Here is a 26,649-nt window from a genome sequence, read left to right as displayed (position 1 = left end):
CATGTTTATAATCCTCAGTGTATTTTCCTCTTCGCCCTGGTTGGTACATTTGATTCACTGGAGTATTTCCAATGAGTCTTGGGCATATGTAGTGGATAAAGCAACACTTGTCTCATGCAGATTAAATTCCACATGGAAATCATGTCCATAAAGGACCACATTAACTCCATATATGCTTTCCTTCACTATTTTCACTCTCATGGTTAAATGGAAAATGCATCCAAATATTTTCTATAGTAACTATAGAAATAAAATAATTTCAAATGTATTGAGAAAGAATAACTCTCAGAAGTGCTGCATTGCTTAAACGAAAACTGAAACAGTTTCTAATATATTATTTGTAATTTCAACTGGGTGATGTGATGCATTGTATGACAAGGAGAGGTAAGATTGTGGAGTAAAAGGCAATGAATCTTTTCTAAGCACTGATTTATTAGTTTTTAGCTCAGCTTTTTATCAGGTTCAGATGAATAATTGGAGTTGCCATTTCTTTCTGATGTATGTCAAGGATTATGAAAAATGAGCATGTTTACATTTCCTGATTGTCATAGGAATATATTTTTTCATTAGTTTTCAGAAAATTATTCTCTGAGTTTGGTCTTCCTTACTGAATAAAGGTTTGCAAAGTAACACAAGCTTCTGTTTCAGACAAAAAGAGTTTAGAATTCTAATTTAACCATTAACTAGCTGTATGATTTTGTTCATATTATTTAACCTCTTAGTGTCAGTTTCTCCAAACGTAACATAGTGTTATTATAATAAGTAAATGAGATAAGTACATCAACTGCAGCATTGTCCCTTAAATGAGGTTCTTCATAAATAGTTACTATTGTTTTATAGTGACACCATCTTTCTCAAATGTGATAACTGATTTTATTTTTAGGAATAATGAAGAGAACAATATTTATGTGAGTAAAAGCTTTAAAAATTGTATATAATTTAATTTTACTTGTAAATTAAATAAGCCCTCACAATAACTCAATGAAGCATTGTCCAAATTTTCACAGTGAGGGAAGGGAGTAAGCACAGAATCCAAACCAAAAATTCAGGGAGGGTTATATTTTTAACAAATTTTCCTTGGAATGCAAAGCCCCAATAATCTCACACATTATAAATTAACTCCTGATCAGTTCAGTTGCTCAATCATGTCCGATTCTTTGGGACCCCATGGACTACAGCATGCTACGCTTCCTGTCCATCACCAACTCACGGAGCTTGCTCAACCTAATGTCCATTGAGTTGGTGATGTCGTTCAACAATTTCATCCTGTTTTCCCCTTCTCTTCCTATCTTCAATCTTTCAAAGCATCAGGATCCTTCCCAATGAGTCAGTTATTCATATGAGGTGGCCAAAGTACTGGAGCTTCAGCTTCAGTATCAGTCCTTCCAATGAATATTCAGGACTGATTTCATTTAGGATGGACTGGTTGGATCTCCTTGCAGTCCAAGATACTCAACAGTCTTCCCCACATCACGGTTCAAAAGCATCGATTCTTCAGTGCTCAGCTTTCTTTATAGTCCAATTCTCACATTTGTACATAACTATGAAAAACCATAGCTTTGACTAGACAGACCTTTGTTGGGAAATAACGTCTCTGCTTTTTAATATGCCATCTAGGATGGTCATAGCTTTTCTTCCAAGGAGTAAGCATCTTTTAATTTCATGGTTGCAGTCACCATCTGCAGTGATTTCTGAGCCCCCCAAAATAAAGTCTGTCACTGTTTCCATTGTTTCCCCATCTATTTGCCATGAAGTGATAGGACTGGATGCCTTGATCTTTGCTCTTTTGAGTGTTGAGTTTTAAGCCAGCTTTTTCACTCTCCTCTTTCACTTTCATAAAGAAGCTTGTTAGTTCTTCTTTGCTTTCTGCCATAAGGGTGGTGTCATCTGCATATCTGAGGTTATTGATATTTCTCCTGGCAATCCTGATTCCAGTTTGTGCTTCATCCAGCCCAGTATTTTTGATGATGCAATCTGCATATAAATTAAATAAGCAGTGATAGTGTACAGCCTTGATGTATTCCTTTTCCTGTTTGGAACCAGTCTGTTGTTCCATGTCTGGTTCTAACTGTTGCTACTTGAACTGCGTGCATTTCTCAGGGGGCAGGTAAGGTGGTCTTGTATTCCCATCTCTTGAAGAATTTTCCACACTTTATTGTGATCTACACAGTCAAAAGCTTTGGCATAGTCAATAAAGCAGAAGTAGATGTTTTTCTGGGACTCTCTTGCTTTTTCAATGATCCAGCGGATGTTGGCAATTTGATCTCTGGTTCGTCTGCCTTCTCTAAATCCACCTTGAACATCTGGAAATTCATGGTTCATGTACTGTTGAAGCCTAACTTGGAGGATTTTGTGTGTTACTTTGCTAGCACGTGAGATGAGGGCAATTGTGTGGTAGTTTGAGCATTCTTTGGCATTGCCTTTCTTTGGGATTTAATGAAAACTGACCATTTCCAGTCCTGTGGCCACTGCTGAGTTTTCCAAATTTGCTGGCATATTGAGTGCAGCACTTTCACAGTGTCATCTTTTAGGATTTGAAAGAGTTCAACTGGAATTCCATCACCTCCACTAGCTTTGTTCATAGTGATGCTTCCTGAGGCTAACCTGACTTCAGACTCCAGGATATCTGGCTCTAGGTGAGTGACCACACCATCGTGGTTATCTGGGTCATTAAGATCTTTTTTTTGTATAGTTCTTTTGTGTATTCTTGCCAGCTCTTCTTAATATCTTCAGCTTCTGTTAGATCCATACCATTTCTGTCCTTTATTGTGACCATCTTTGCATGAAATGTTCCTTGGTATCTCTAATTTTCTTGAAGATAGCTCTAGTCTTTCCCATTCTATTGTTTTCCTCAACTTACTGGATTTATCACTGAGGAAGGCTTTCTTATCTCTCCCTGCCATTCTTTGAAACTCTGCTTTCAAATGGGTATATCTTTCCTTATCTCCTTTGCCTTTTGCTTCTCTTCTTTTCTCAGCTATTTGTATGCCTCCTCAGACAACCATTTTGCCTTTTGCATTTCTTTTTCTTGGAGATAGTCTTGATCACTGCCTCCTGTAGAATATCATGAACCTCCATCCATAGTTCTTCAGTCATTCTGTCTATCAGATCTAATCCTTTGAATCTATATGTCACTTCTGTTGTATAATTGTAAGGAAGTTGATTTAGGTCGTAACTGAATGATCTAGTGATATCCCCCACTTTCTTCAATTTAAGTCTGAATTTGGCAATAAGGAGTTCATGACCTGAGCCACAGTCAGCTCCCAGTCTTATTTTTGTGGACTGTATAGAGCTTCTCCATGTTTGGCTGCAAAGAATATAATCAATCTGATTTTAGGAGTGACCATCTGGTGATATCCATGTGTAGAAACTTCTCTTGTCTTGTTGAAAGAGGATGTTTGCTATGACCCTTGCGTTCTTTTGGCAAAACTCTGTTATCCTTTTCCTGCTTCATTTTGTACTCCAAGTCTAAACTCGCCTGTTAGTTTAGGTATCTCTTGACTTCCTACTTTTCCATTCCAATCCCCTATGATGAAAAAGACATCTTTTTGGGGTATTCGTTCTAGAAGGCCTTGTAGGTCTTCACAGAACTGTTCAACTTTAGATTCTTCTGTTTTAGTGATTGGGGCATAGGCTTGGATTACTGTGATATTGAATAGTTTCTCTGGAAAAGAACAGAGATCATTCTGTTGTTTTTGAGATTTCACCCAAGTACTCCATTTTAGAATCCTTTGTTGACTATAAGGGCTACTTCATTTTTTCTAAGGGATTCTTTCCCACTATAGTAGATACAATGGTCATCTGAATTAAATTTGCCCATTCCAATACATTTTAGTTCACTGATTCCTAAAATGATATTCATTCTTGCCATCTCCTGTTTGAACACTTCTAATTTACCTTGATTCAAGGACCTAATATTCCAGGTTCCTATGCAATATTGTTCTTTACAGCATCAGACTTTACTTCCATCACCAGTCACATCCACAATTGGGTGTTGTTTTCGCTTTGGCTCCTCTCATTCTTTCTGGAGTTATTTCTCCACTGATCTCCAGTAGCATATTGGGCCCCTACCGACCTGGTGAGTTCCTTTCAGTGGCCTATCTTTTTGCCTTTTCATACTGTTCATGGGGTTCTCAAGGCAAGAGTTCTGAAGTGGTTTGCCATTCCCTTCTCCAGTGGACAACATTTTGTCAGAATTCTCCAACGTGACCAGTCCATCTTGGGTGGCCCTGCTCGACATGGTTCATAGTTTCTTTGAGTTAGACAAGGCTGTGGTCCATGTGATCACTTTGATTAATTTTCTGTGATTGTGGTTATCATTCGGTCTGCTCTCTGACAGATAAGGGTAAGGATAATTCCTGATGCCATTTTATCATAAGTATTTATATTGCTTTTTAAGCTAAATTTTATCTTCAAGTGTATATATAGTTTTCAAACTGAAACAATCAGGAGAGAAATAAAAACAGCTCTGATTAATAATCTGAAAATAATCTTAATTTATTCTTCTCAGTTTCTGTTTTTTTTTTTTTTTTTTCCTTCATGCAATTGTGATGAAGGTCTTCCACAATATTTGATGTCATGGTAAACACAGTCAGGAGAGGAATTAATCATTAAAAAAAAAAAAATAGAGCTGTTATAAAACCAAACTATTTTCCAACATATCAAGTGAAGTGAAGTGAAGTGAAAGTCCCTCAGTCCTGTCCAACTCTTTGCGACCCCATGGATTGTAGCCCACCAGGCTCCTCTGTCCATGGAATTCTCCAAGCAAGAATATTGAAGTGGATTGCCATTTCCTTCTCCAGGGGATCTTCTAGACCCAAGGATTGATCCCAGATCTCCCGCATTGTGGGCAGATTTCTTACCATCTGAGCCACCAGGATCTGTTCTCTTCTATGACACAATAGCCTAGTTTATAAACCTAACACCAAAAAAAAATGATTAACCAGTGAAAGGACAGGAGAGATAATTGGAAAACTGCACAGTAAATCTGAAGCTGTAAGTTGCCTTGAGGATATATGTATTCACAGCATTACTTGTGATTTCCTAGAAATCTTAATGTTAAGAAGAGAAAATACAATACACATAGAGAATGCTGGAAGCTAATTTATGTTTACAATTATATTGTGGAATTTAGGGAGTGTCCCACCCACTTCTCACAATTTGCATAAAATAAGGAAAATAATCTGTTTTTAATAGATACATCAATACTGTTGCTTCTTTTAAATTGGAGAATTTGGGGAATGCTAGTGCTCTTTTTGCGAGAAATCATCCTTACAATCTACTAAAGAATGACAGAGGTGTCCTGAAAACCATTTCCGTTATCTTGCTCGAAGCAATGTCAAGCTTTTGCCTTTTTTGTTTTCCTTTTTATTGGATATAGTTGTTTTACAATATTGTGTTATAAGTGGTATCAATTATGCATAAACTAGATAACTAATGAAGCATACTATATAGCACAAAGAACTCTACGCAACAATAGCATGTGGTTTTCTCAATGGCTCAGTGGGTAAAGAATCTGCCTGCAATGCAGGAGACACAGATTCAATCCCTGGGTCAGGAAGATTGCCTGGAGGAGGAAATGGCAACCCACTCCTGTATTTCTTTCCTGAAAAAATTTCATGGACAGAGGAGCCTGGCAGGCTACAGTCCAAAGGACCACAAAGAGTTGGATGCAACTGAGATGAGCAATAGTGAGCAATGATCAATAGTGTATATGGGCCAATCTCAATTATCCCTGCTTCCTCCAGCAAGCAATAGTTTATTGAATATGTTAATTTTCACTTTAAATGAACCACAAGCCTGATTCAACAATGAAATATCTAAGACATTAGAATTTAAAAAGAAAGGGACAGAAAAGAATATGAAGCTTGTTATCCTAAATTCTAAGGGAATAGCAGGGAAAATGTGGAAAAGTCCTAAGGAAGGAAAGTTTAAAATGATGTCTTATAGACTTAGATATATTCTTCATTGCTTTACCAAAAACATCCCAGGAATGGCTGACACTTCACATTCCAGAAATGGTTTACTGATCTGAATTATACGCAGCTGTTAATTACAGACAATTGTTGTTAATTGAGAACAAGGACTTTTACATTTGCCTTAGAAAGTATCTATAAAATACTTGAGTTGCCATGAATTTGTTTACAAAAAACATAAAGCCTGTTGTTTTTGTAAGTGCTCTTAACATTGTTTTCCTCTGGTCCTTGAGGATTAGCAAAAGAATATATTCATTTTCTCCTAAACATCACATGATTTCCCAGTAGAATTGGCCACTGTTCATCTCAGTTGGAATTTTCCCTGAATTGACAGTAGCTATATTTTTCCTATACAGGAAAGTGAGTGAAAAGAGGGCTCATGCTTATAAGACAGATAAACACTGAGAACTTTCACAATATTATGATGCAGACTAGACAGTATATTTAAAAAAAAAAAAAAACAGAGACATTGCTTAGCTGACAAAGGTCAGTCTAGTCAAAGTTACAGTCTTTTCAGTAGTCAGGTGTGGATATAAGAGTTGGACCATAAAGAAAGTTGAGCACTGAAGAATTAATGCTTTTGAACTGCGGCATTGGAAAAGACTCCTGAGAGTCCCTTGGACTGCAAGGAGATCAAACCAATCAATTGCAAATGAAATCAGTCCTGAATATTAATTGGAAAGACTGATGCTGAAACTGAAGCTCCAATAATTTGGACACCTGATGCAAAGAACTGGCAAATTGGAAAAAACCCTGGTGCTGGGAAAGATTGAAGGCAGGAGGAGAAGGGGACAACAAAGGATGATATGGTTGGATGGCATCACTGACTTGATAGATGTAGGTTTGGATGAACTCTGGGAGTTGGTGATGGACAGGAAAGCCTGGACTGCTGCAGTCCATGGGGTCACAAATAGTCAGACAAGACTGAGAGATGAAACTGAGTAATGATGCCATACATACTAAAAAGGGCTTCCCTGGTGGCTCAAATGCAATGCAGGAGACCCTAGTTCGATCCCTTAGTCAAAAAATCCCCTGGAGAAGGGAATGGCTACCAACTCCAGTATTCTTGCCTGGAGAATCCTATGAATATAAGAGCCTGACCTATGGGATATAGTCCATAGGTTTGCAAAGAGCTGGACAACTGAGTGACTAAGCATGCACATACAACAAATCAATAAACTTATATCTTTAAATTAAATATTCTATTGCATAAAGATCTCTCCTGATACTGGAATTAACTTTACCACTCAATTTGAATTCACAGCATGAGTGATATTGAAAAGAACTGGATCAATTTATTGAGGGAATTCTTTCTTTTTTTTTTTTTAAGTAAATGGATTGTTATTATTATTATTGCTAAACAGGAAGACAAAATAGAAGGCTTTCATTGCTATTTAATGAATTATACCAATATACTGACAGGGTATAGCTTTAACTAAGTGAACATGAATGTATAAAAAAGGAAAATATAAAAATACAACATAGACTAGAAAGCAGAATACACACACATATAGAGAATAATAATAACATTTAGAAGGGAGAAATTTTGAAGAAAAAATGTTCTCTGGAAGGTATTGCTTTATGTTTGGTATTAGATATTCATACAATTTGGTCTCCTTAGCCAATGACACAGATCCAGTCTATGAAAAATCCACTCTGCCTCCTCTGTACTCTGGACTCTACAGAAGTTCCCTAACTTTTTGTGACCAGGGGATCAATTTAGTAGATGACAATTTTTCCATGGACCTGGGTGGGGGGTAGTTACAGGATGGCTCAAGCTCATTATGTGTATTTTGCACTGTATATCTATTATTATTTCATCCTCGTCATATCAGATCATCAGGCATTAGATTGCAGACTTCAGAAACCCCTGCTCCAATGCTTGAGGAGGTCACAACAATGAGTCCATTAGATGTGATTCAGATAAGGACTTGGAAGTTAGGAAAGTGAATGTGAGTCAGAGTGAGAACTTAGACGTCTTTCATATTGTTGAAGATTTAACTCCAGTGATGTTCATTTGGGAGACAGTCCCATTCGAGCGATCTTTCTCCTGACATTTTTGGATTTTCTATATTAATTAGCAAATACTAATGCAAGAAATCAGATAAAAGATTAGGAAATAATAGAGTTTTACTGTGTTTGAAGAAAAGACGAGGAGCTTCCCAACGGGAAAGAAATCATTTAGGGAAAGATTTAATAGAGTCAACAAGTAGCATTTCTATTCCAGTATTTCAAACACTTAGAAAAGCCTAGGTTAAAATTCCTACTCCTCTTACTTAGAGTATATGATTAGGATAAAATGAAAACTATATATTTTTAACCTCATACAGATAAATAAAATAGGGATTTCAAAAGAAATATTCTATGATAAATACACACACTAGCATATGGTAAAAAAAAAAAGTCTTAAAAAATAAATTCTCCCAAGTTAAATTAATATGGCATAGCCCTTCCAGAAATAAATTACAGTTCTATCCATGGATACTTCCCTTTTCTTTGAGCTTCTTTGTGTTTTACTCTGAAGGTTATTGAAAAGAAGATAATGAGAAATTACACAGAAATAAGAGAGTTTATCCTCCTTGGACTGTCAGATGACCCACAAGTTCAGGTTGTGATCTTTGTCTTTCTGCTCATCACCTACATGCTCAGCATCACTGGGAACCTGACCATTATCATCCTGACCCTGCTGGATGCCCACCTCCAGACCCCCATGTATTTCTTCCTCAGGAGTTTCTCTATATTAGAGGTGTCATTCACAACTGTCACTATACCAAAGTTCCTGACCACCATCATTACAGGAGATAAAACTATCCCTTTTAATGATTGTATGGCTCAGTTATTTTTTTTCATTCTCTTGGGAGTCACTGAGTTTTACCTTCTGGCTGCCATGTCCTATGACCGCTACATTGCCATCTGCAAACCGCTGCATTACATGACCATCATGAATCATAAAGTCTGCGCCCTGCTTGTCTTGGCTTCTTGGCTGGCTTCATTCTTAATTATATTCCCATCACTCATGCTGTTCATACAGCTTGATTACTGTAAGTCCAATGCTATCGATCATTTTACTTGTGATTATTTCCCCTTATTACACCTTTCATGTTCAAACACTAAATTACTAGAGATGATGGGCTTTTCCTCTGCTGTGTTTACCCTAATGTTCACTTTGACATTAATAATTCTTTCCTATACGTATATCATCAGAACAATTTTGAGGATCCCTTCTACCACTCAGAGGACAAAGGCCTTTTCCACGTGTTCTTCCCACATGATTGTCATCTCCATCTCTTATGGCAGCTGCATTTTCATGTATATGAATCCATCAGCAAAGGACAGGGTGTCTTTGAGCAAGGGAGTGGCTGTGCTAAACACCTCAGTAGCCCCCATGCTGAACCCCTTTATTTATACCCTAAGGAATCTACAAGTCAAGCAAGCCTTCATGGACATGGCCAGGAAGATTCTACTTTTCTCAAGGAAATGAAAAAATAAAAGTCCTGCTTTATAAATTAGAGGCATAACAAAGAGCAATCAAATAAAAATCAGGGCTTTTCAAAATCTATTAATTTTCACATAATTTCCCTAGAAGTGTTTTTCACTGGTCATACTTTTATTGCCAGCATCTTACCAAAGATAGTATATACATTATTCCCATTCTAATTCCCATCATTCTCTCATGTATTTCCTTTCCCTTGGGCTTATCATTCCACTTTGTAGCCTTGGACTGGCTTAATTTCCCTTTTTGAAACATTTTTTAAGTCCTTGTTTTCACAATATTTCTTATAAAATTAAGAGCAGACAGAAAAAGGCAGAGAAGCAGCGCATGAGAGAGAACTGTGTTTTGATTTCACCAAGAAATATTCTTTCTAGAAATTTAGGGAATATTAAATTATTTTACGCACTATTTTTTCAATTTTTTTAATTGGAGGATAATTGTTTAACAATGTTGTCTTGGTTTCTTCCATGCATTAACATGATTCAGTCATAAGTATCCATATGTCTCCTCCTTCTTGACTTCACTTCTGCCTCCTACCCCAGCCTGCCCCTCTACATTGTCACAGAGCCCTGGGTTAAGTTCCCTGTGTTATACAGCAACCTCTCATTGCTACCTATTTTACATATGTAATGTATAAGTTTCAATGCTATTCTCTCAATTCATCCTGCCTTCTCCCAACCCACACTGCCACTATGCTCACAAGTCTGTTTTCTATGTCATGTCTCTATTGCTGCCCTGGAAATAGGTTCACCAGTACCATTTTTCTAGATTCCATATTGAACATCAACATTTTAGCATCAGCAAACTAAAATGGACTGGAATGGGTGAATTTAACTCAGATGACCATTGTATCTACTACTGTGGACAAGAATCCCTTAAAAGAAATGAAGTAGCCCTGATAGTCAGCAAAAGAGTCCAAAATTCAGTACTTGGATGCAATCTCAAAAATGACAGAATGATCTCTGTTCATTTCCAAGGCAAGCCATTCAATATCAGAGTAATTCACGTCTATGCCCTGACCAGTAATGCTGAAAAAGCTGAAGTTGAACAGTTCCATAGCTTCTAGAACTAACATCCAAAAAGATGTCCTTTTCATCATAAAGGACTCCACGAAATACCTGGAGTAATAGGCAAATTTGGCCTTAGAATACAGAATAGTGCAGGACAAAGGCTAATAGAGTTGCAAAGAAAACACACTGGTCATAAGAAACACCCTATTCCAACAACACAACAGAAGACTCTACACATAGATGTTAGCAGATGGTCAATACCGAAATCAGATTGATTATATTCTATGCAGTCAAAAATGAAGAAGTTCTATACAGTCAGCAAAAACAAGATCAGGAGCTGACTGTAACTCAGATCATGAACTCCTTATTGACAAATTCAGACTTAAATTAAAGAAATTAGGGAAAATCACTAGACCATTCAGATATGACCTAAATCAAATCCCTTGCAATTATACAGTGAAAGTGACAAATAGATTCAAAGGATTAGATCTAATAGACAGAATGACTGAAGAACTATGGACAGAGACTTATGACATTCTACAGCAGGCAGTGATCAAGACAATCTCCAAGAAAAAGAAATGCAAAAAGGCAAAATGGTTGTCTGAGGAGGCCTTACAAACAACTGAGAAAAGTACAGACACAAAATGCGAAGGAAAAAAGGAAAGATATACCCATTTGAATGCAGAGTTACAAAGAATAGTAAAGAACAAAAAGAAAACCTCCCTCAGTGATCAATGCAAAGAGGTAGAGGAAAACACTAGAATGGGAAAGACTGAAAATCTCTTCAAGAAAATTAAAGATACCAAGGGAATATTTCCTGCAAAGATGGGGACAATAAAATACAGAAATGGTATGGATCTAAAAGAAACAGAAGATAATAAGAAGAGGTGGCAAGAATACACAAAAGAACTGTATACAAAAGATCTTTATGACCCAGATAATCACGATGGTGTGATCACTCACCTGGAGCCAGACATCCTGGAATGCAAAATCAAGTGGGCCCTAGGAAGCATCACTATGAACAAAACTAGTGGAGGTGATGGAATTCCAGTTGAGCTCTTCCAAATCCTAAAAGATGATACTGTGAAAGTGCTCCACTCAATATGCCAGCAAATTTGGAAAACTCAGCAGTGGCCACAGGAATGGAAATGGTCAGTTTTCATTCCAATCCCAAAGAAGGGCAATGCCAAAGAATGTTCAAACTACCACACAGCTGTGCTCATCTCACATGCTCAAAATCCTCCTAGCCAAGCTTCAACGGTACATGAACCATGAACTTCCAGATGTTCAAGGTGGATTTAGAGAAGGCAGAGGAACCAGAGATCAAATTGCCAACATCCACTGGATCACGGAAAAAGTAAGATAGTCCCAGAAAAGCATCTACTTCTGCTTTATTGACTATGCCAAAGCTTTTGACTGTGTAGATCACAACAAACTGTGGAAAATTCTTAAAGAAATGGGAATACAGGACCACCTGATCTGCCTCTTGAGAAATTTGCATGCAGGTCAGGAAGCAACAGTTAGAACCAGACATGGAACAGCAGACTGGTTCTAAATAGGGAAAGGAGTATGTCAAGGATGTATATTGTCACCCTGCTTATTTAACTTATATGTAGAGTACATCATGAGAAACTCTGGGCTGGATAAAGCACAAGCTGGAATCAAGATTGCCAGGAGATATATCAATAACCTCAGATATGCAGATGACACCACCCTTATGGCAGAAAGCAAAGAGGAACTAAAGAGCCTCTTGATGAAAGTGAAAGAGGAGAGTGAAAATGTTGGCTTAAATCTCCACATATAGAAAAATAAGATCATGGCATCCGGTCCCATCACTTCATGGCAAATAGATGGGGAAACAATGGAAACAGTGATGGATATCATTTTGGGGGGCTCCAAAATCACTGCAGATGGTGACTGCAACCATGAAATTAAAAGACACTTATTCCTTGGAAGAAAAGTTATGACCAAACTACACAGCATATTAAAAAGCAGAGACATTATTTTGTCAACAAATGTCTATTTAGTCAAAGCTATGGTTTTTCCAGTAGTCATGTATGGATGTGAGAGTTGGAATATAAAGAAAACTGAGTGCCAAAAAATTGATGCCTTTGAACTGTGGTGTTGAAGAAGACTCTTGAGAGTCCCTTGGACTACAAGGAGACCCAACCAGTCCATCCTAAAGGAAATCAGTCTTGAATATTCTTTGGAAGAACTGATGCTGAAGCTGAAACTGCAATACTTTGATCATCTGATACAAAGAACTGACTCATATGAAAAGACCCTCATGCTGGGAAAGATTGAAGGCAGGAGGAGAAGCAGATGACTGAGAATGTGATGGTTGGATGGTATCACTGACTTAATGTTCATTGAGATGGTGATGGGCAGGGAGGTCTGGTGTGGTGCAGTCCATGGGGTCCCAAAGTGTTAGATATGACTGAGTGTTTGAACTGAACGGATATGTATGCATTAATATACAACATTTGTTGTTCTCTTTCTGACTTACTTCACTCTGTATAACAGGCTCTAGATTCATGTACCTCACTACAACTGACTTGAATTTGTTCCTTTATGTGGATGCTTGGTTTATGAACCAGTTTATAACCCAGCGTATGGTTGTGCATGTGTGCTCTGTAGAGGCCAAGTCTTTGTGACCCTTTGACAACCTTCTCTGTGCATGTGCTTAACACAACTTCTTTATCCATTCATCTGTCAAGGGACATCAAGGTTGCTTCCATGTCCTGGTTATTGTGAATTATGCTGCAATGAACATTAGGATACATGTGTTTTTTAGAACTGTGATTTTGATACATTGATTCTTCCAATCCAAGAATTGGTATATCTCTCCATGTGTTTATGTCATCTTTGATTTCTTTCATCAGTGTCTTATTGTTTCCTCTATACAGCTCTTTTGTGCATTTATTCCTAGATATTTTGTTCTTTTTGTTGCCTTGGTGAATGTGGGTGATTTCTTAATTTATCTTTTGGATTTTTATTGCTAGTGTATAGGAATTCAAGGGATTTCTGTGTATTGATTTTGTATTCTGCAACCTTACTAAACTCATTGATTAACTCTAGTCATTTTCTGATAGTATTTTTAGGGTTTTCTTTGTACAATATCATGCTGTCTCCAGTGAAAGTTTTACTTCTTCTTTTCCAATCTGGATCCCTTTTCTTTCTTATCCTTCTCTATTGCCAATTAAATTTAATTTCATATTTTACCTTTTCATCATGGCTGTGAAATAAGAATAATCATATAAAACATTTCCAAATGAAAAACAAGGTAAACATTTCTTCAAGAGAAAAACATTTACAGTTACCTCAGAAAGTTGTTTAAGAAAAGCTATGATGAACCTAGATAGTATATTAAAAAGCAGAGATATAACTTTGCAAACAAAGATCCATATAGTGAAAGCTATTTTTTTCTAGTAGTTATGTATGAGTGTGAGAGTTGGACCATAAAGAAGGTTGAGCACCCAAGAATTGATGCTTTTAGACTGCACTGCTAGAGAAGACTCTGGAGTGTCCTTTGGACTGCAAGATCAAACCAGTCAATCCTACAGGAAATCAACTCTGAATATTCATTGGAAGGACTGATGCTGAAGTTCAAGCTCCAAAACTTTGGCCACCTGATTCAGAGAGCCAGCTCACTGGAAAAGACCATAGTGCTGGGAAAACTTGAGGGCAGGAGGAGAAGGGGGCAACAGAGGATGAGATGGTTGGATGGCATCGCCAGATCATTGACATCAGTTTGAGCAAACTCAGGAAGATAGTGAAGGACAGAGAAGCCTAGTGTGCTGCAGTCCATGGTAACACAGAGTCAGACATGAATGAGTGACCGAACAATGACATAAAGTTGTTGGAAAGATTCAATGAGCCAATATAAAGAGAATAATTAGAATAGGTCTGTAATATAGTAATTGCTGACAAAAATTAATCTCAACTTTCCTCTTCTCTTTCTCCTTATTATCATAAAAGTATTATTAATAGTAAAAAGAGTTCAATATACTTGAATTTCTAATCTTTTAAAAATATTTGAATAGATATTTATATTGTATTTCCAGCACTCTATTGATTGCCATTGTTTGATTTCCTGAAAATTCCAAATAGAATAAAATTTCCTAATAATGTCATTTCTATTACCTGGTAAAATGAAAATTTCAGAAGTCCACATCAACCCTCACACTCTTTTCATCAAACTAAATGCCTGTGCATCTTCAAAAATAAAGTTTCTACTCAAAATTTTAACATTTACCTGTGGTTTTTTTTTTTTTTTACTTTATTCAAGTATATTTGAATAAAAAGAATTACAGAATATTTTGAAACAATAGTCAGCTTTAACCAGTTTATTGGTTTGGGTGTGGGGAAATTTGAATGTGGAAATAAATGAAAAGGAATCATACAACTGTAATGAAAGAGTTTTTGACAGATTATGAGTAATAGAAAGTACTAATGAGAACTTTATTCTTCTAATGATACAATCACTTGCCTTTACTGGAGAAAAAGATAACCTTTTGGATGGTCTCCTTGAAGGCTTGTTTCACTTGCTGGTTCCTCAATGAATATATATATGGATTCATCATAGGAGGAATAGAAGTATTTATAATAGCAACTCCTTTGTTAAAGGATGCCTTTTCTTTTGCTGAAGGGTTGGCATACATGAATATACAGCTTCCATAAGAGATGAAAATGACAATGATGTGAGAGGAGCATGTAGAAAATGCCTTTTTTCTCTGACTGGCAGAAGGCAGTCTCAGAATTGTCTTGATGATGAACATGTAGGATAGAATTATTAATGCCAAAGTAAAAAGCAGAATCTCTATTGCAGAGTAAAATCCAATCACTTCAAGGAGCCATGTGTCTGAGCAGGATAGTTGCAAGAGAGGGAAATAGTCACAAGTAAAGTGATCAATGATATTAGAACCACAGTAATCTAACTGGAGAAAAAGAATAACAGGTGGGAAGATGTTTAAGAACCCTGCCAGCCAAGCACAAAAGACAAGCAATACACAGACTCTGTTGTTCATGATGGTTGTGTAATGCAGGGGTTTGCAGATAGCTACATAGCGATCATAGGACATGGCAGTTAGAAGATAAAATTCAGTGATACCCAAGAAAATGAAGAAAAACAGCTGAGCTATACAATCATTGTATGAAATCATTTTGTTCCTCGTGATAATTGTGCCCAGAAATCTAGGAATACAGACAGTTGTAAAGGAGATTTCTAATATAGAGAAGTTCCTGAGGAAAAAATACATAGGTGTCTGTAGATGGGAGTCCACCAAGGTGAGAATGATGATGGTCAAATTTCCAGTGACACTTAATATATATGTGATGATTAAAAAGAGAAAAATCACAATCTGAAGCTCTGGGTCATCTGATAGCCCCAGAAGAATGAATTCTGTGGGTCTTGTGTGGTTTTTCATTGTTGATCCTTTCCCCCCATTCAAAAAGAAAATGGATGTGTCTCCTATAAGAAATAAAAAATCAAAATACATTTGAGGATAGAATACAAAGCCTTTAAAGTACCCTTCATGATGATAATGAATGAAATTTAAGAACATGTTCACCTACAGAACTCTCTCCAATTTCCATTCAACTTTTAATTCTAGTAAGGAATATTAACTGAAGCTCAATATTATTTTTTCTTCAAAAATACATTAATATAGACTATGGATAAAATAAAACTCATATTATAACACTTATATAAGGCTTTTTTCTCTAATAATTTTTAGTTGTTTCAAGTTATTCTTTTAAATATTTATCTTCCTTTGTAAAACAGAAATATTTTAATGATTTTTCTGCTTTCTTCAGTATTATAAAAACAAGTATAGTTTGCATTTTAATCTAAATAGAGAGTTTAAAAGCATACACAGTTTATGTATGTCTACTTCCACATTTTATTTTTTGCATAACTGAGGCCCACTTTGTTTAAGTGAATTTCATTAGTTTAAAGGACTAGTCAACATAGTAAAACAGTGGAAAATTCTTCAAGAGATGGGAATACCAGACAATCTAACCTGCCTCCTGAGAAATGTATATGCAGGACAAGAAGCAACAGTAAGGACTGGACATGGAACAATGGACTGTTTCAAAACTGGGAAAGGAGTACTTCAAGGCTGTATATTATCACATGCTGGTTAGTGTGTGTGTATTTTAGTTGCTCAGTCGTGTCTGACTCTTTGCAACCACGTGGATTGTAACCCACCAGGCTCATCTGTCCATGGGATTTTCTAGGCAAGAATACTGGAGTGGGTTGCCATTTTCTTCTCCAGAGAATCCAGAGGATCTTCCCAACCCAGGGATCAAACCTGCATCTCCAGCATTGCAGACAAACTTTATCATCTAAGCTAGCAGGGAAGATTATCACCCTGCTTATTTAACTTACATGCAGAATGCATCATGCGAAATGCCAGGCTGGATGAATCACAGGCTGGAATAAAGATTGCTGGGAGAAATATCAATTTCCTCCGTTATGCAGATAATACCACATTCATGGCAGAAAGTGAAGAGGAATAAATAGTCTCTTGATGAAGGTGAAAGAGGGCAGTGAAAAACCTGGCTTAGAACTCAACATTCAAAAAACTAAGACCATGACATCTGGTCCCATCACTTCATGGCAAGTAGAAGGGGAAAAAATGGAAACTGGCAGATTTTCTTTTCTTGGGTTCTAAAAGCACTGCAGATGGTAACTGCAGCCATGAGATTAAAAGGTGCTTGCTCCTTGGAAGAAAAGCTATTATGAACCTAGACAGTGTATTAAAAAGCAGAAACATCACTTTGTGGGCAAAGGTCCAAGCAGTCAAAGCTGTGGTTTTCCAGTAGTCATGTACGGATGTGAGAGTTGGACCATAAAGAAGGCTTAGAGCCAAAGAATCGATTTCTTTGAACTGTGGTGCTAGAGAAGACTCTTCAGTCCTGGATAGCAAGGAGATGAAATCAGTCAATCCTAAAGGAAATTAACCCTGAATATTCACTGGAAAGACTGAAGCTCTAATAATTTGGCCACCTGATGGGAAGAGCTGACTCACTTTAAAAGACCCTGATGCAGGGAAAGATTGAGGGCTGTGGAGAAGGCGAAAACAGAAGATGAGATACCTTCATAGCATCATCGACTCAGTGGACATGAGTTTGAGCAAACTCCGGGAGACAGTGAAGAATAGCGAACACTGGCATGCTGCAGTTCATGGGTCACAAAGAGTCAGACACGACTAACCACCTGAGCAACAACCACACAACATAGTAATATCTCATGTTAGAATACGGGTGTTTACCCATGGGAATATTTTGTTGGCACTCTCTCCCAAATTACCTTTTTAAGGCTTTGGTTGATGCAATCCCTTCTTCCTTTCCTTATAAAGACTAAAAGCACAAGAAAGGGTAACTTCTGCTACCAAAAGAAAGAATTGCCTAGACACAGTTTAGTTCATACAATGCACACTTGTTTTCTTTTGTTTTACAATTTTACTTTATCAAAAGAATAAGTAGATGGTCAAAACCTTTACTGGGAAGCAGCTATTCCTTTAAATAGGGGATGTCATTTTTATAGTTTTATTCCTATAAGAGAAAACCATTCAACTTAAGAAAAATTAATGAACAACTAAAGACTTACTGCTATGCTGCTTCTTTAGGACTCCATGAATAGTTTTCTTGTTAGTAACCACCATTTAATCTTTAATAACAAAAATTTCCTAAATTCACAAACCCATATACAAATAAAACACATAATTGAGATGTAGTAATATGCATTAACCTAAATAATAACAAATTTTACTTACCTCCTGGTTTTTCTTGATGATTTAGTCTCAAATTGTATGGTCTGTCACTTCAATGATTGTATAATTTCAGAGTTGATGAAGTGAGTTAGCAAGTTATTTGATTTCTATAGTACTCTGTAAACAAATATGGTGACTTAACTCTGCAATGGCTCTCAAGGATTATATTCTCATTGTGGTTCAACTGGTAATATTTGACCACAACAGCCTTCATTCCTGATACTGCAAAATTTGGGGCACATTTCACCACAACACATAATTGCTATTTGTCTCTTATACAATCTCTGTGTAAAACACTCGGTTGCACTGGGTGGGTTAATAAAACACTTCTTGTATTTGCCCCTTTTCATATAATTAAAACACTACTTATTAAAACATTTCTTTGTATTAATGCACAGATTTTAAATGATTATTTTCTAATTCTGTGATTATATATCCATGCAATTTGAGTAGTATTTTTCTTAGGCTTCAGAGACTATTATATTTTCCTACAAATGCTGCTTTGAGAAAAAGAGATTTAGAAATTTCTTCTCCATGTAAGTCATACATACGGAATTGGATTTATCTTGTCTTTCCTGTTTTCTCAGAGGATTGTGTTAAGTAAACAGAGGGCTAATGATGCATTATTAAAAGACACAGGTGAATCGGTTTTGTAAGTATGAATAAGAAAATGTTTGGGCTTCCCTGGTGGTTCAGTGGTAAAGAATCCACTTGCCAATGCTGGAGATGTGGGTTCGATCCCTGATGTGGGAAGGTCCCACATGCCATGGAGCAACTAAGACAGTGTGCCACAAATATTGAGCCTGTGCTCTAGAGCCTAGAAACCACAATTACTGAGTACATATGCTGCAACTACTGAAACTCCTGCTACCTACAGCCTGTGCTCCACATGGAGAGAAGCCACAGCAATGAGGATCTCACACAACGTGAGTAGAAGTAGCCCCCACCTGTCTCAACTAGAGAAAGCTGGTGCAGCCAAAAATAAATGAATAAGTAAAATTATTTTAAAAAAGAAATTGTCAAAAACCAAAATGACTGAGGTAAATGAGGCAACTTCATAAACAACACATGATATTGAGTCTGCAAAATTCTGATTTAGTTTTGACTCTTTATTATTGTATTTAAAGAGTCCACACTTTTTCCTCAGAAATTCTGGACTTTTCCTCAGGAGAATTACTGTGATTATTTCCATTGAATTTTGACTTTGCATCATAGAAATTGGCAAACATGACAAAACAGTCCCTCACCTGAGAGACAGTTGTTAAACATTTACTATCCTCTCATTTAGAACATCTGTCAGTCATGTGGTGGATACTCAATGAATATTTCTGAATGAATAAATACATTGAAATCATTTTGGTGTATAATCAATCTCTGGTACTCAATAAAATCTTAAAAACTGATTGTTAAATAATTTGAGAAACAAAATATGAAAAGAATCACTTTGGGTAAAAAAATTTGGGTAAAAAAATATTAGTCACTCAGTTGTGTCCTACTCTTTGCAATCCCACGGACTGTGGCCCACCCGACTCTTCTGTCCATTGAATTCTCCAGGCAAGAATCCTGGAGTGGGTTGCCAGGCCCTTCAAATATAAAGGCAAATCTCTCACTGTGGCAGATTTCAAGCTACCAGTGCACAGCTGGGTCCTGTGATGTGGTCCAGACAGGCTCCAGTACACCACTGTTGGGAGTGAACCAGTTCATCTACAAAGTGGACAAAGATCACTGCTTTCATGGGGTGAGGGATGTGAGAGAATGTAGACAGTAAGCATGAATGGAATTAATTAGTAAACTATATAGTATTTCATATGCTAATAATTATTTTGAAATAGAAAACTGAAATGCCTTGGAAGTGGGGGGGCTAGTATAATTTTAAATAGTGTCAAAGGGGTAGATTTTATTGAGGTGATATTTGGACAGAGATCTGAAGGAGGGATGGGTGGTAACCATGTGATTATCTGGGAGAGGAGACTTTCCATTTTAAGAAGCATGTAGTGTAAATACAATAAGGTCCTAGAAGGAAAATCACGTTACTTGAAAATAATGATTTGGGTTGTTTGTTTTGTTTTCTCATTTCTGATATTTTTCAATTTTTGTTGAAATAGTTTCCTGGATAGAATTTCCAGGAGAGTATTGAATAAAAACAGTTATAGTGGTCCTTCACATCTTATAACTGATTTTACCAAGACTACAGCTACTATCTAAAACATTAAAAATGATGTTTGCTGTAAACTTTAAATTTTGAATACTTTCAAGTACACACTAGGATAGAGAACTAGAGAAATAGTTTCAAGTACAGATCAAGCAGATTCAATAAATATGAAGGCTATTTTATATTGCTTTACTTGTGTTTTGAAAAACTTTTAAATATTTTGTTGTATTTTAAACCAGAACTTAGCAAAATGTCTTTGGTATCATTTATCACCTTGCACACACTTGTGCTTGTTCATGCTCACTTGCTCAGTTGTATTTGACTCTTTGAGACCCCATGGACTCTAGCCCACCAGGCTCCTCTGTTCAGGGGATTTCCCAGGCAAGAACACTGGAGGAGGTTGCTGTTTCCTCTTTGAGGGGATCTTCCTAACCCAGAGACTGAATCCATGTCTCCTAAGTCTTATGCATTGGCAGGAGGATTCTTTACCACTGAGCCACTGGGAACATACTCCTAGACACCCAGTTGTCTCAAAACATCATTTTTTGTTGACTTGTTTAAACTGGAGCCAGACAAGGAGCTTGTAGTGTATCTAGTTGTGATGATCTAGTCAGGTTACCTATGCTACAGAAATAATGTTCTATTCTATTTTACTAAGAGACTTTAAAAAATCATAAATGGACATTGAATTTTATCAGAGGATATGTGATTTTCTTTTTCAATTTTTGTTTTCATTTTTACTCTTTTAATGAGGCAAATTTCACAAATAAATTTTCTAAAGATAAATTTTCTTTGAGATAAGACCACATATAAAATGAAATACTAATTTGATAATTTATTTGGGTGCATTATCTCCTTAATTTATGAGTCAAATTGCTCGTGACTTTATTTCTCACTTAACCTTTTGATATTATGAACATTATAAATGTCCAAAAATGAATATGAAATGTTTTCCTCATCTTTTTTCTGAAAATACTTTATAAGATTGTGCTTATTTACCTTCTTAACAATAAATTAAAAAATAAATAATTTTGCTATTAAATTTAAAATACTTATATCTTTATTGAATTTTCAAATTTTAGTCAAATTACCTTATATTAAATAAGAAATACTATACTAGCCAAAGTTTATAGAAAAGTCTAAAACAGAGGTGTGCAAACTGTGGTCCATGGGCAACAGTTGGTCCACCCCCTCTTTGTGCTAAAAGTTTAATTGGACACACCTGAGCACTTTCATTCACACATTGTTTATAGCTTCACTTGTATTACAGAGGGGAAGAGTTGAGTAATTTCATCAGGGACATTATGGTCTGCAAATTCCAAATTATTAATATAGTGCCCTTTATACACAAATTCTGTTGACTTCTGATACTGATAATTAAAACGCTTGTACTGACTGAAATCTTTATAGTAACCACTAAAGAGTTTGTGTAGAATTATATAAACAGTCACATTATCTGATATCAGCATAAACTCCTTCATATCTTTTGTAATAATTTTACAGTTCTTTTAATTCTTAGAAATACAACTAGCTAATTTATGGTATATTTTTATGCAGATATCAAGAACCAATATCATCAATCAATTCTAAGCTTCAGTATTTTCAAATATTTCCAATTAACAGTAGAAATTATTGTTTCAACAAGAAGGTAGGAAATAGTAGCTCCATGACTCTTTCCAAACTGGAAAACTCTTTAGTATTGTTTAAAGTTGTTTTCTTCCTGACTTTAGAGGAAATGCTTTCAATTTTTCACCATTGAGGATAATGTTTGCTGTGGGTTTGTCATATATAGCTTTTATTATGTTGAGGTATGTTCCTTCTATTCCTGCTTTCTGGAGAGTTTTTATCATAAACGGATGTGGGATTTTGTCAAAGGCTTTCTCTGCATCTATTGAGATAATCATATGGTTTTTATTTTTCAATTTGTTAATGTGGTGTATTACATTGATTGATTTGCGGATATTGAAGAATCCTTGCATCCCTGGGATAAAGCCCACTTGATCATGGTGTATGATCTTTTTAACGTGTTGTTGGATTCTGATTGCTAGAATTTTGTTAAGGATTCTTTCATCTATGTTCATCAGTGATATTGGGCTGTAGTTTTCTTTTTTTGTGGGATCTTTGTCAGGTTTTGGTATTAGGGTGATGGTGGCCTCATAGAATGAGTTTGGAAGTTTACCTTCCTCTGCAATTTTTTGGAAGAGTTTGAGTAGGATAGGTGTCAGCTCTTCTCTAAATTTTTGGTAGAATTCAGCTGTGAAGCCGTCTGGACTGGGGCTTTTGTTTGCTGGAAGATTTTTGATTACAGTTTCAATTTCCATGCTTGTGATGGGTCTGTTAAGATTTTCTATTTCTTCCTGGTCCAGTTTTGGAAAGTTGTACTTTTCTAAGAATTTGTCCATTTCTTCCACGTTGTCCATTTTATTGGCATATAATTGCTGATGGTAGTCTCTTATGATCCTTTGTATTTCTGTGTTGTCTGTTGTGATCTCTCCATTTTCGTTTCTAATTTTGTTGATTTGATTTTTCTCCCTTTGTTTCTTGATGAGTCTGGCTAATGGTTTGTCAATTTTATTTATCCTTTCAAAGAACCAGCTTTTGGTTTTGTTGATTTTTGCTATGGTCTCTTTTGTTTCTTTTGCATTTATTTTTGCTCTAATTTTTAAGATTTCTTTCCTTCTACTAACCCTGGGGTTCTTCATTTCTTCCTTTTCTAGTTGCTTTAGGTGTAGAGTTAGGTTATTTATTTCTTTTTTCTTGTTTCTTGAGGTGTGCCTGTATTGCTATGAACTTTCCCCTTAGGACTGCTTTTACCGTGTCCCACAGGTTTTGGGTTGTTGTGTTTTCATTTTCATTCGTTTCTATGCAAATTTTGATTTCTTTTTTGATTTCTTCTGTGATTTGTTGGTTATTCAGCAGCGTGTTGTTCAGCCTCCATATGTTGGAATTTTTAATAGTTTTTCTCCTGTAATTGAGATCTAATCTTACTGCATTGTGGTCAGAAAAAATGCTTGGGATGATTTCTATCTTTTTTGAATTTACCAAGGCTAGCTTTATGGCCCAGGATGTGATCTATCCTGGAGAAGGTTCCATGTGCGCTTGAGAAAAAGGTGAAATTCATTGTTTTGGGATGAAATGTCCTATAGATATCAATTAGGTCTAACTGGTCTATTGTATCGTTTAAAGTTTGTGTTTCCTTGTTAATTTTCTGTTTAGTTGATCTATCCATAGGTGTAAGTGGGGTATTAAAGTCTCCCACTATTATTGTGTTATTGTGAATTTCTCCTTTCATACTTGTTAGCATTTGTCTTACGTACTGTGGTGCTCCCGTGTTGGGTGCATATGTATTTATAATTGTTATATCTTCTTCTTGGATTGATCCTTTGATCATTATGTAGTGACCTTCTTTGTCTCTTTTCACAGCCTTTGTTTTAAAGTCTATTTTACCTGATATGAGTATTGCTACTCCTGCTTTCTTTTGGTCTCTATGTGCATGGAAAATCTTTTTCCAGCCCTTCACTTTCAGTCTGTATGTGCCCCTTGTTTTGAGGTGGGTCTCTTGTAGACAACATATGTAGGGGTCTTGTTTTTGTATCCATTCAGCCAGTCTTTGTGTTTTGGTTGGGGCATTCAACCCATTTAAGTTTAAGGTAATTACTGATAAGTATGATCCCGTTGCCATTTACTTTATTGTTTTGGGTTCGAGTTTATACACTGTTTTTGTGTTTCCTGTCTAGAGACTATCCTTTAGTATTTGTTGGAGAGCTGGTTTGGTGGTGCAGAATTCTCTCAGCTTTTGCTTGTCTGAAAAGCTTTTGATTTCTCCTTCATACTTGAATGAAATCCTTGCTGGGTACAATAATCTAGTCTACAAATTATAAATGCTGGAGAGGGTGTGGAGAAAAGGGAACCCTCTTACACTGTTGGTGGGAATGCAAACTAGTACAGCCACTATGGAGAACAGTGTGGAGATTCCTTAAAAAACTGGAAATAGAACTGCCTTATGATCCAGCAATCCCACTGCTGGGCATACACACTGAGGAAACCAGAAGGGAAAGAGACACATGTACCCCAATATTCATCACAGCACTGTTTATAATAGCCAGGACATGGAAGCAACCTAGATGCCCATCAGCAGATGAATGGATAAGAAAGCTATGGTACATATACACAATGGAGTATTACTCAGCCATTAAAAAGAATACATTTGAATCAGTTCTAATGAGGTGGATGAAACTTGAGCCTATTATACAGAGTGAAGTAAGCCAAAAGGAAAAACATAAATACAGTATACTAACACATATATATGGAATTTAGAAAGATGGTAACAATAACCTGGTGTACGAGACAGCAAAAGAGACACTGATGTATAGAACAGTCTTATGGACTCTGTGGGAGAGGGAGAGGGTGGGAAGATTTGGGAGAGTGACATTGAAACATGTAGAATATCATGTAAGAAACGAGTTGCCAGTCCAGGTTCGATGCGCGATACTGGATGCTTGGGGCTGGTGCACTGGGACGACCCAGAGGGATGGTGTGGGGAGGGAGGAGGGAGGAGGGTTCAGGATGGGGAACACATGTATGCCTGTGGCAGATTCATTTTGATATTTGGCAAAACTAATACAATTATGTAAAGTTTAAAAATAAAATAAAAATTTAAAAAAAAGTTGTTTTCTTTTTCAGCAAAGTATGGCTCTGAATCTCTTAACTGAGTACAGTATCTGCATATCAGGAAGAATTTGGCTCAATGAATTACAATTACAGTCTTTCTAGAAAAATCATTAGAAAATATAAGATGAGTTTGTGTAACATTCATATTGTTTGAAATTTTGGCTTCATGGAAAAGCAAAAAAAAAAAACAAACAAAAAAAAAAACATTTCTTTAGTACCAGAGACCAAGATCTTCTATAATCATCTTCTAAATTCTAATCAATACATTTTCAAATGCAATGCTGCATTATAATGCTTAAAACAGAGTAAATATACAAATTTTTAACAAAATAAAAGCTAAAATTTATATACAGTAAAATTTTGCCTATGTTAGCATCTTTATCCCTATTAATTGTCATTTAATTAGGTAATTGGATGAATTATATGTGTACAGTATTAACTCAAAATAACCATTAATATGAGAAAGGTGTAAAAAAGTGTCAGCTATTGATTATTAAAAAAAACAGCTTGACTTCAAGCATTAATTTAAATATACAACTGACTATAACAAATCTAGTCATATATAGTTTCCAATAGTATCTAATTCTTCAGAGTTTTGTTAGAAATTGTTATGTCATATGTGTTAAAGAGTTCCCCAAAAGAGGGATAACTTCACAGTTTTCTTGAAAGTATATACTCATAATTGTTCTCAAATTGATAAATTATATGGCAGAGAAGATTTTAAGATGGATTATGAGAAAAGTTTTTTGATTTCTTAAGAAACTATAATTCCATTAATTTTTTAGTTGTGCTGTTTTTTATGCAATTACTAAGTAGACCATAGTATGGAGAGAATAATATATGTAATACTCTAATAAGATGGTCAGATTATGCTCATGGTCTTGTATAGTAAACTAAAAATAGTGTTTAGCATGATTTACTGTTTCCTGAATTTCTAGAAAGAAATCTCTCTTGTGCATTCTTGCTCTGCCTCTTTCTGTCTGAATTTAATTTCCCAGAAAATATTGTGGGAGAAATGGAATTTTAAAAGTTTCAAAGAAGGGAATGGCAGTTTCATAGTTACAGGGTATAACACATGCATGCAGTTGCACAATCATGCCAGATCTTTGTGACATCATGGAGCATAGCCCATCAGGATCCCCTGTTCACAGAATTTTCCAGGCAAGAATACTGGAGTGTTCTGCCATTTCTTACTCCATAGGATCCTTCCCACCCGAGGATCGAACATGTGTCTCTTGTGTCTTCTGCATTGAAGGTGGATTCTTTACCCCTGGTGACAACTGGGAAGCACAGAATGAAAAGCTGAGCCCAAAAGTAGGGAAGTGCATGAGAGAAGGATGGGAATATGAATAGAAACAAAAAATGTATACAGTATGCTTGCAAAGCTGCTGTCAATGAGAGTATGAGTAATGGAAAATAACTCCATGGAGACAATATGAATATTAATAGATTTGAAAAGCTCTGAGTTTTATTTAATTGCATTTCATTACGCTTCTAATTTATGCTTCTAATAAATAAGACTTTTATTTTTTCCTTGAGAAAAGTACATTCTTCCTTGCCATATCCATGAAGG

At 36.1% G+C, this 26,649-nt stretch overlaps 2 protein-coding genes and 1 long non-coding RNA gene across 3 annotated transcripts in view; 2 read left to right on the top strand and 1 right to left on the bottom strand.

Moving 5' to 3' along the window:
• Positions 1–26,649, top strand: part of LOC133247748 (uncharacterized) — a 62,755-nt gene that overhangs the window by 6,139 nt on the left and 29,967 nt on the right. The gene's annotated exons all lie outside the window — the stretch shown is intronic.
• LOC133248880 (olfactory receptor 6C1-like) lies at positions 8,439–9,456 on the top strand. The gene has a single exon (XM_061419165.1). The coding sequence runs from the start codon at positions 8,518–8,520 to the stop codon at positions 9,454–9,456; it is 939 nt and encodes a 312-aa protein (XP_061275149.1). The 5' UTR covers positions 8,439–8,517.
• On the bottom strand, positions 14,960–15,904 carry LOC133248617 (olfactory receptor 6C3-like). The gene has a single exon (XM_061419011.1). The coding sequence runs from the start codon at positions 15,902–15,904 to the stop codon at positions 14,960–14,962; it is 945 nt and encodes a 314-aa protein (XP_061274995.1).

The sequence above is a fragment of the Bos javanicus genome, chromosome 5, assembly GCF_032452875.1.
Source record: "Bos javanicus breed banteng chromosome 5, ARS-OSU_banteng_1.0, whole genome shotgun sequence".
NCBI classification, from domain to species: Eukaryota; Metazoa; Chordata; class Mammalia; order Artiodactyla; family Bovidae; genus Bos; species Bos javanicus.
This window is presented reverse-complemented; position numbering and strand designations above follow the sequence as displayed.

Excerpts from the sequence above, each read along its gene's own strand:
- LOC133248617 (XM_061419011.1), bottom strand. The coding sequence starts at position 15,904 with ATGAAAAACCACACAAGACCCACAGAATTCATTCTTCTGGGGCTATCA.
- LOC133248880 (XM_061419165.1), top strand. The coding sequence starts at position 8,518 with ATGAGAAATTACACAGAAATAAGAGAGTTTATCCTCCTTGGACTGTCA.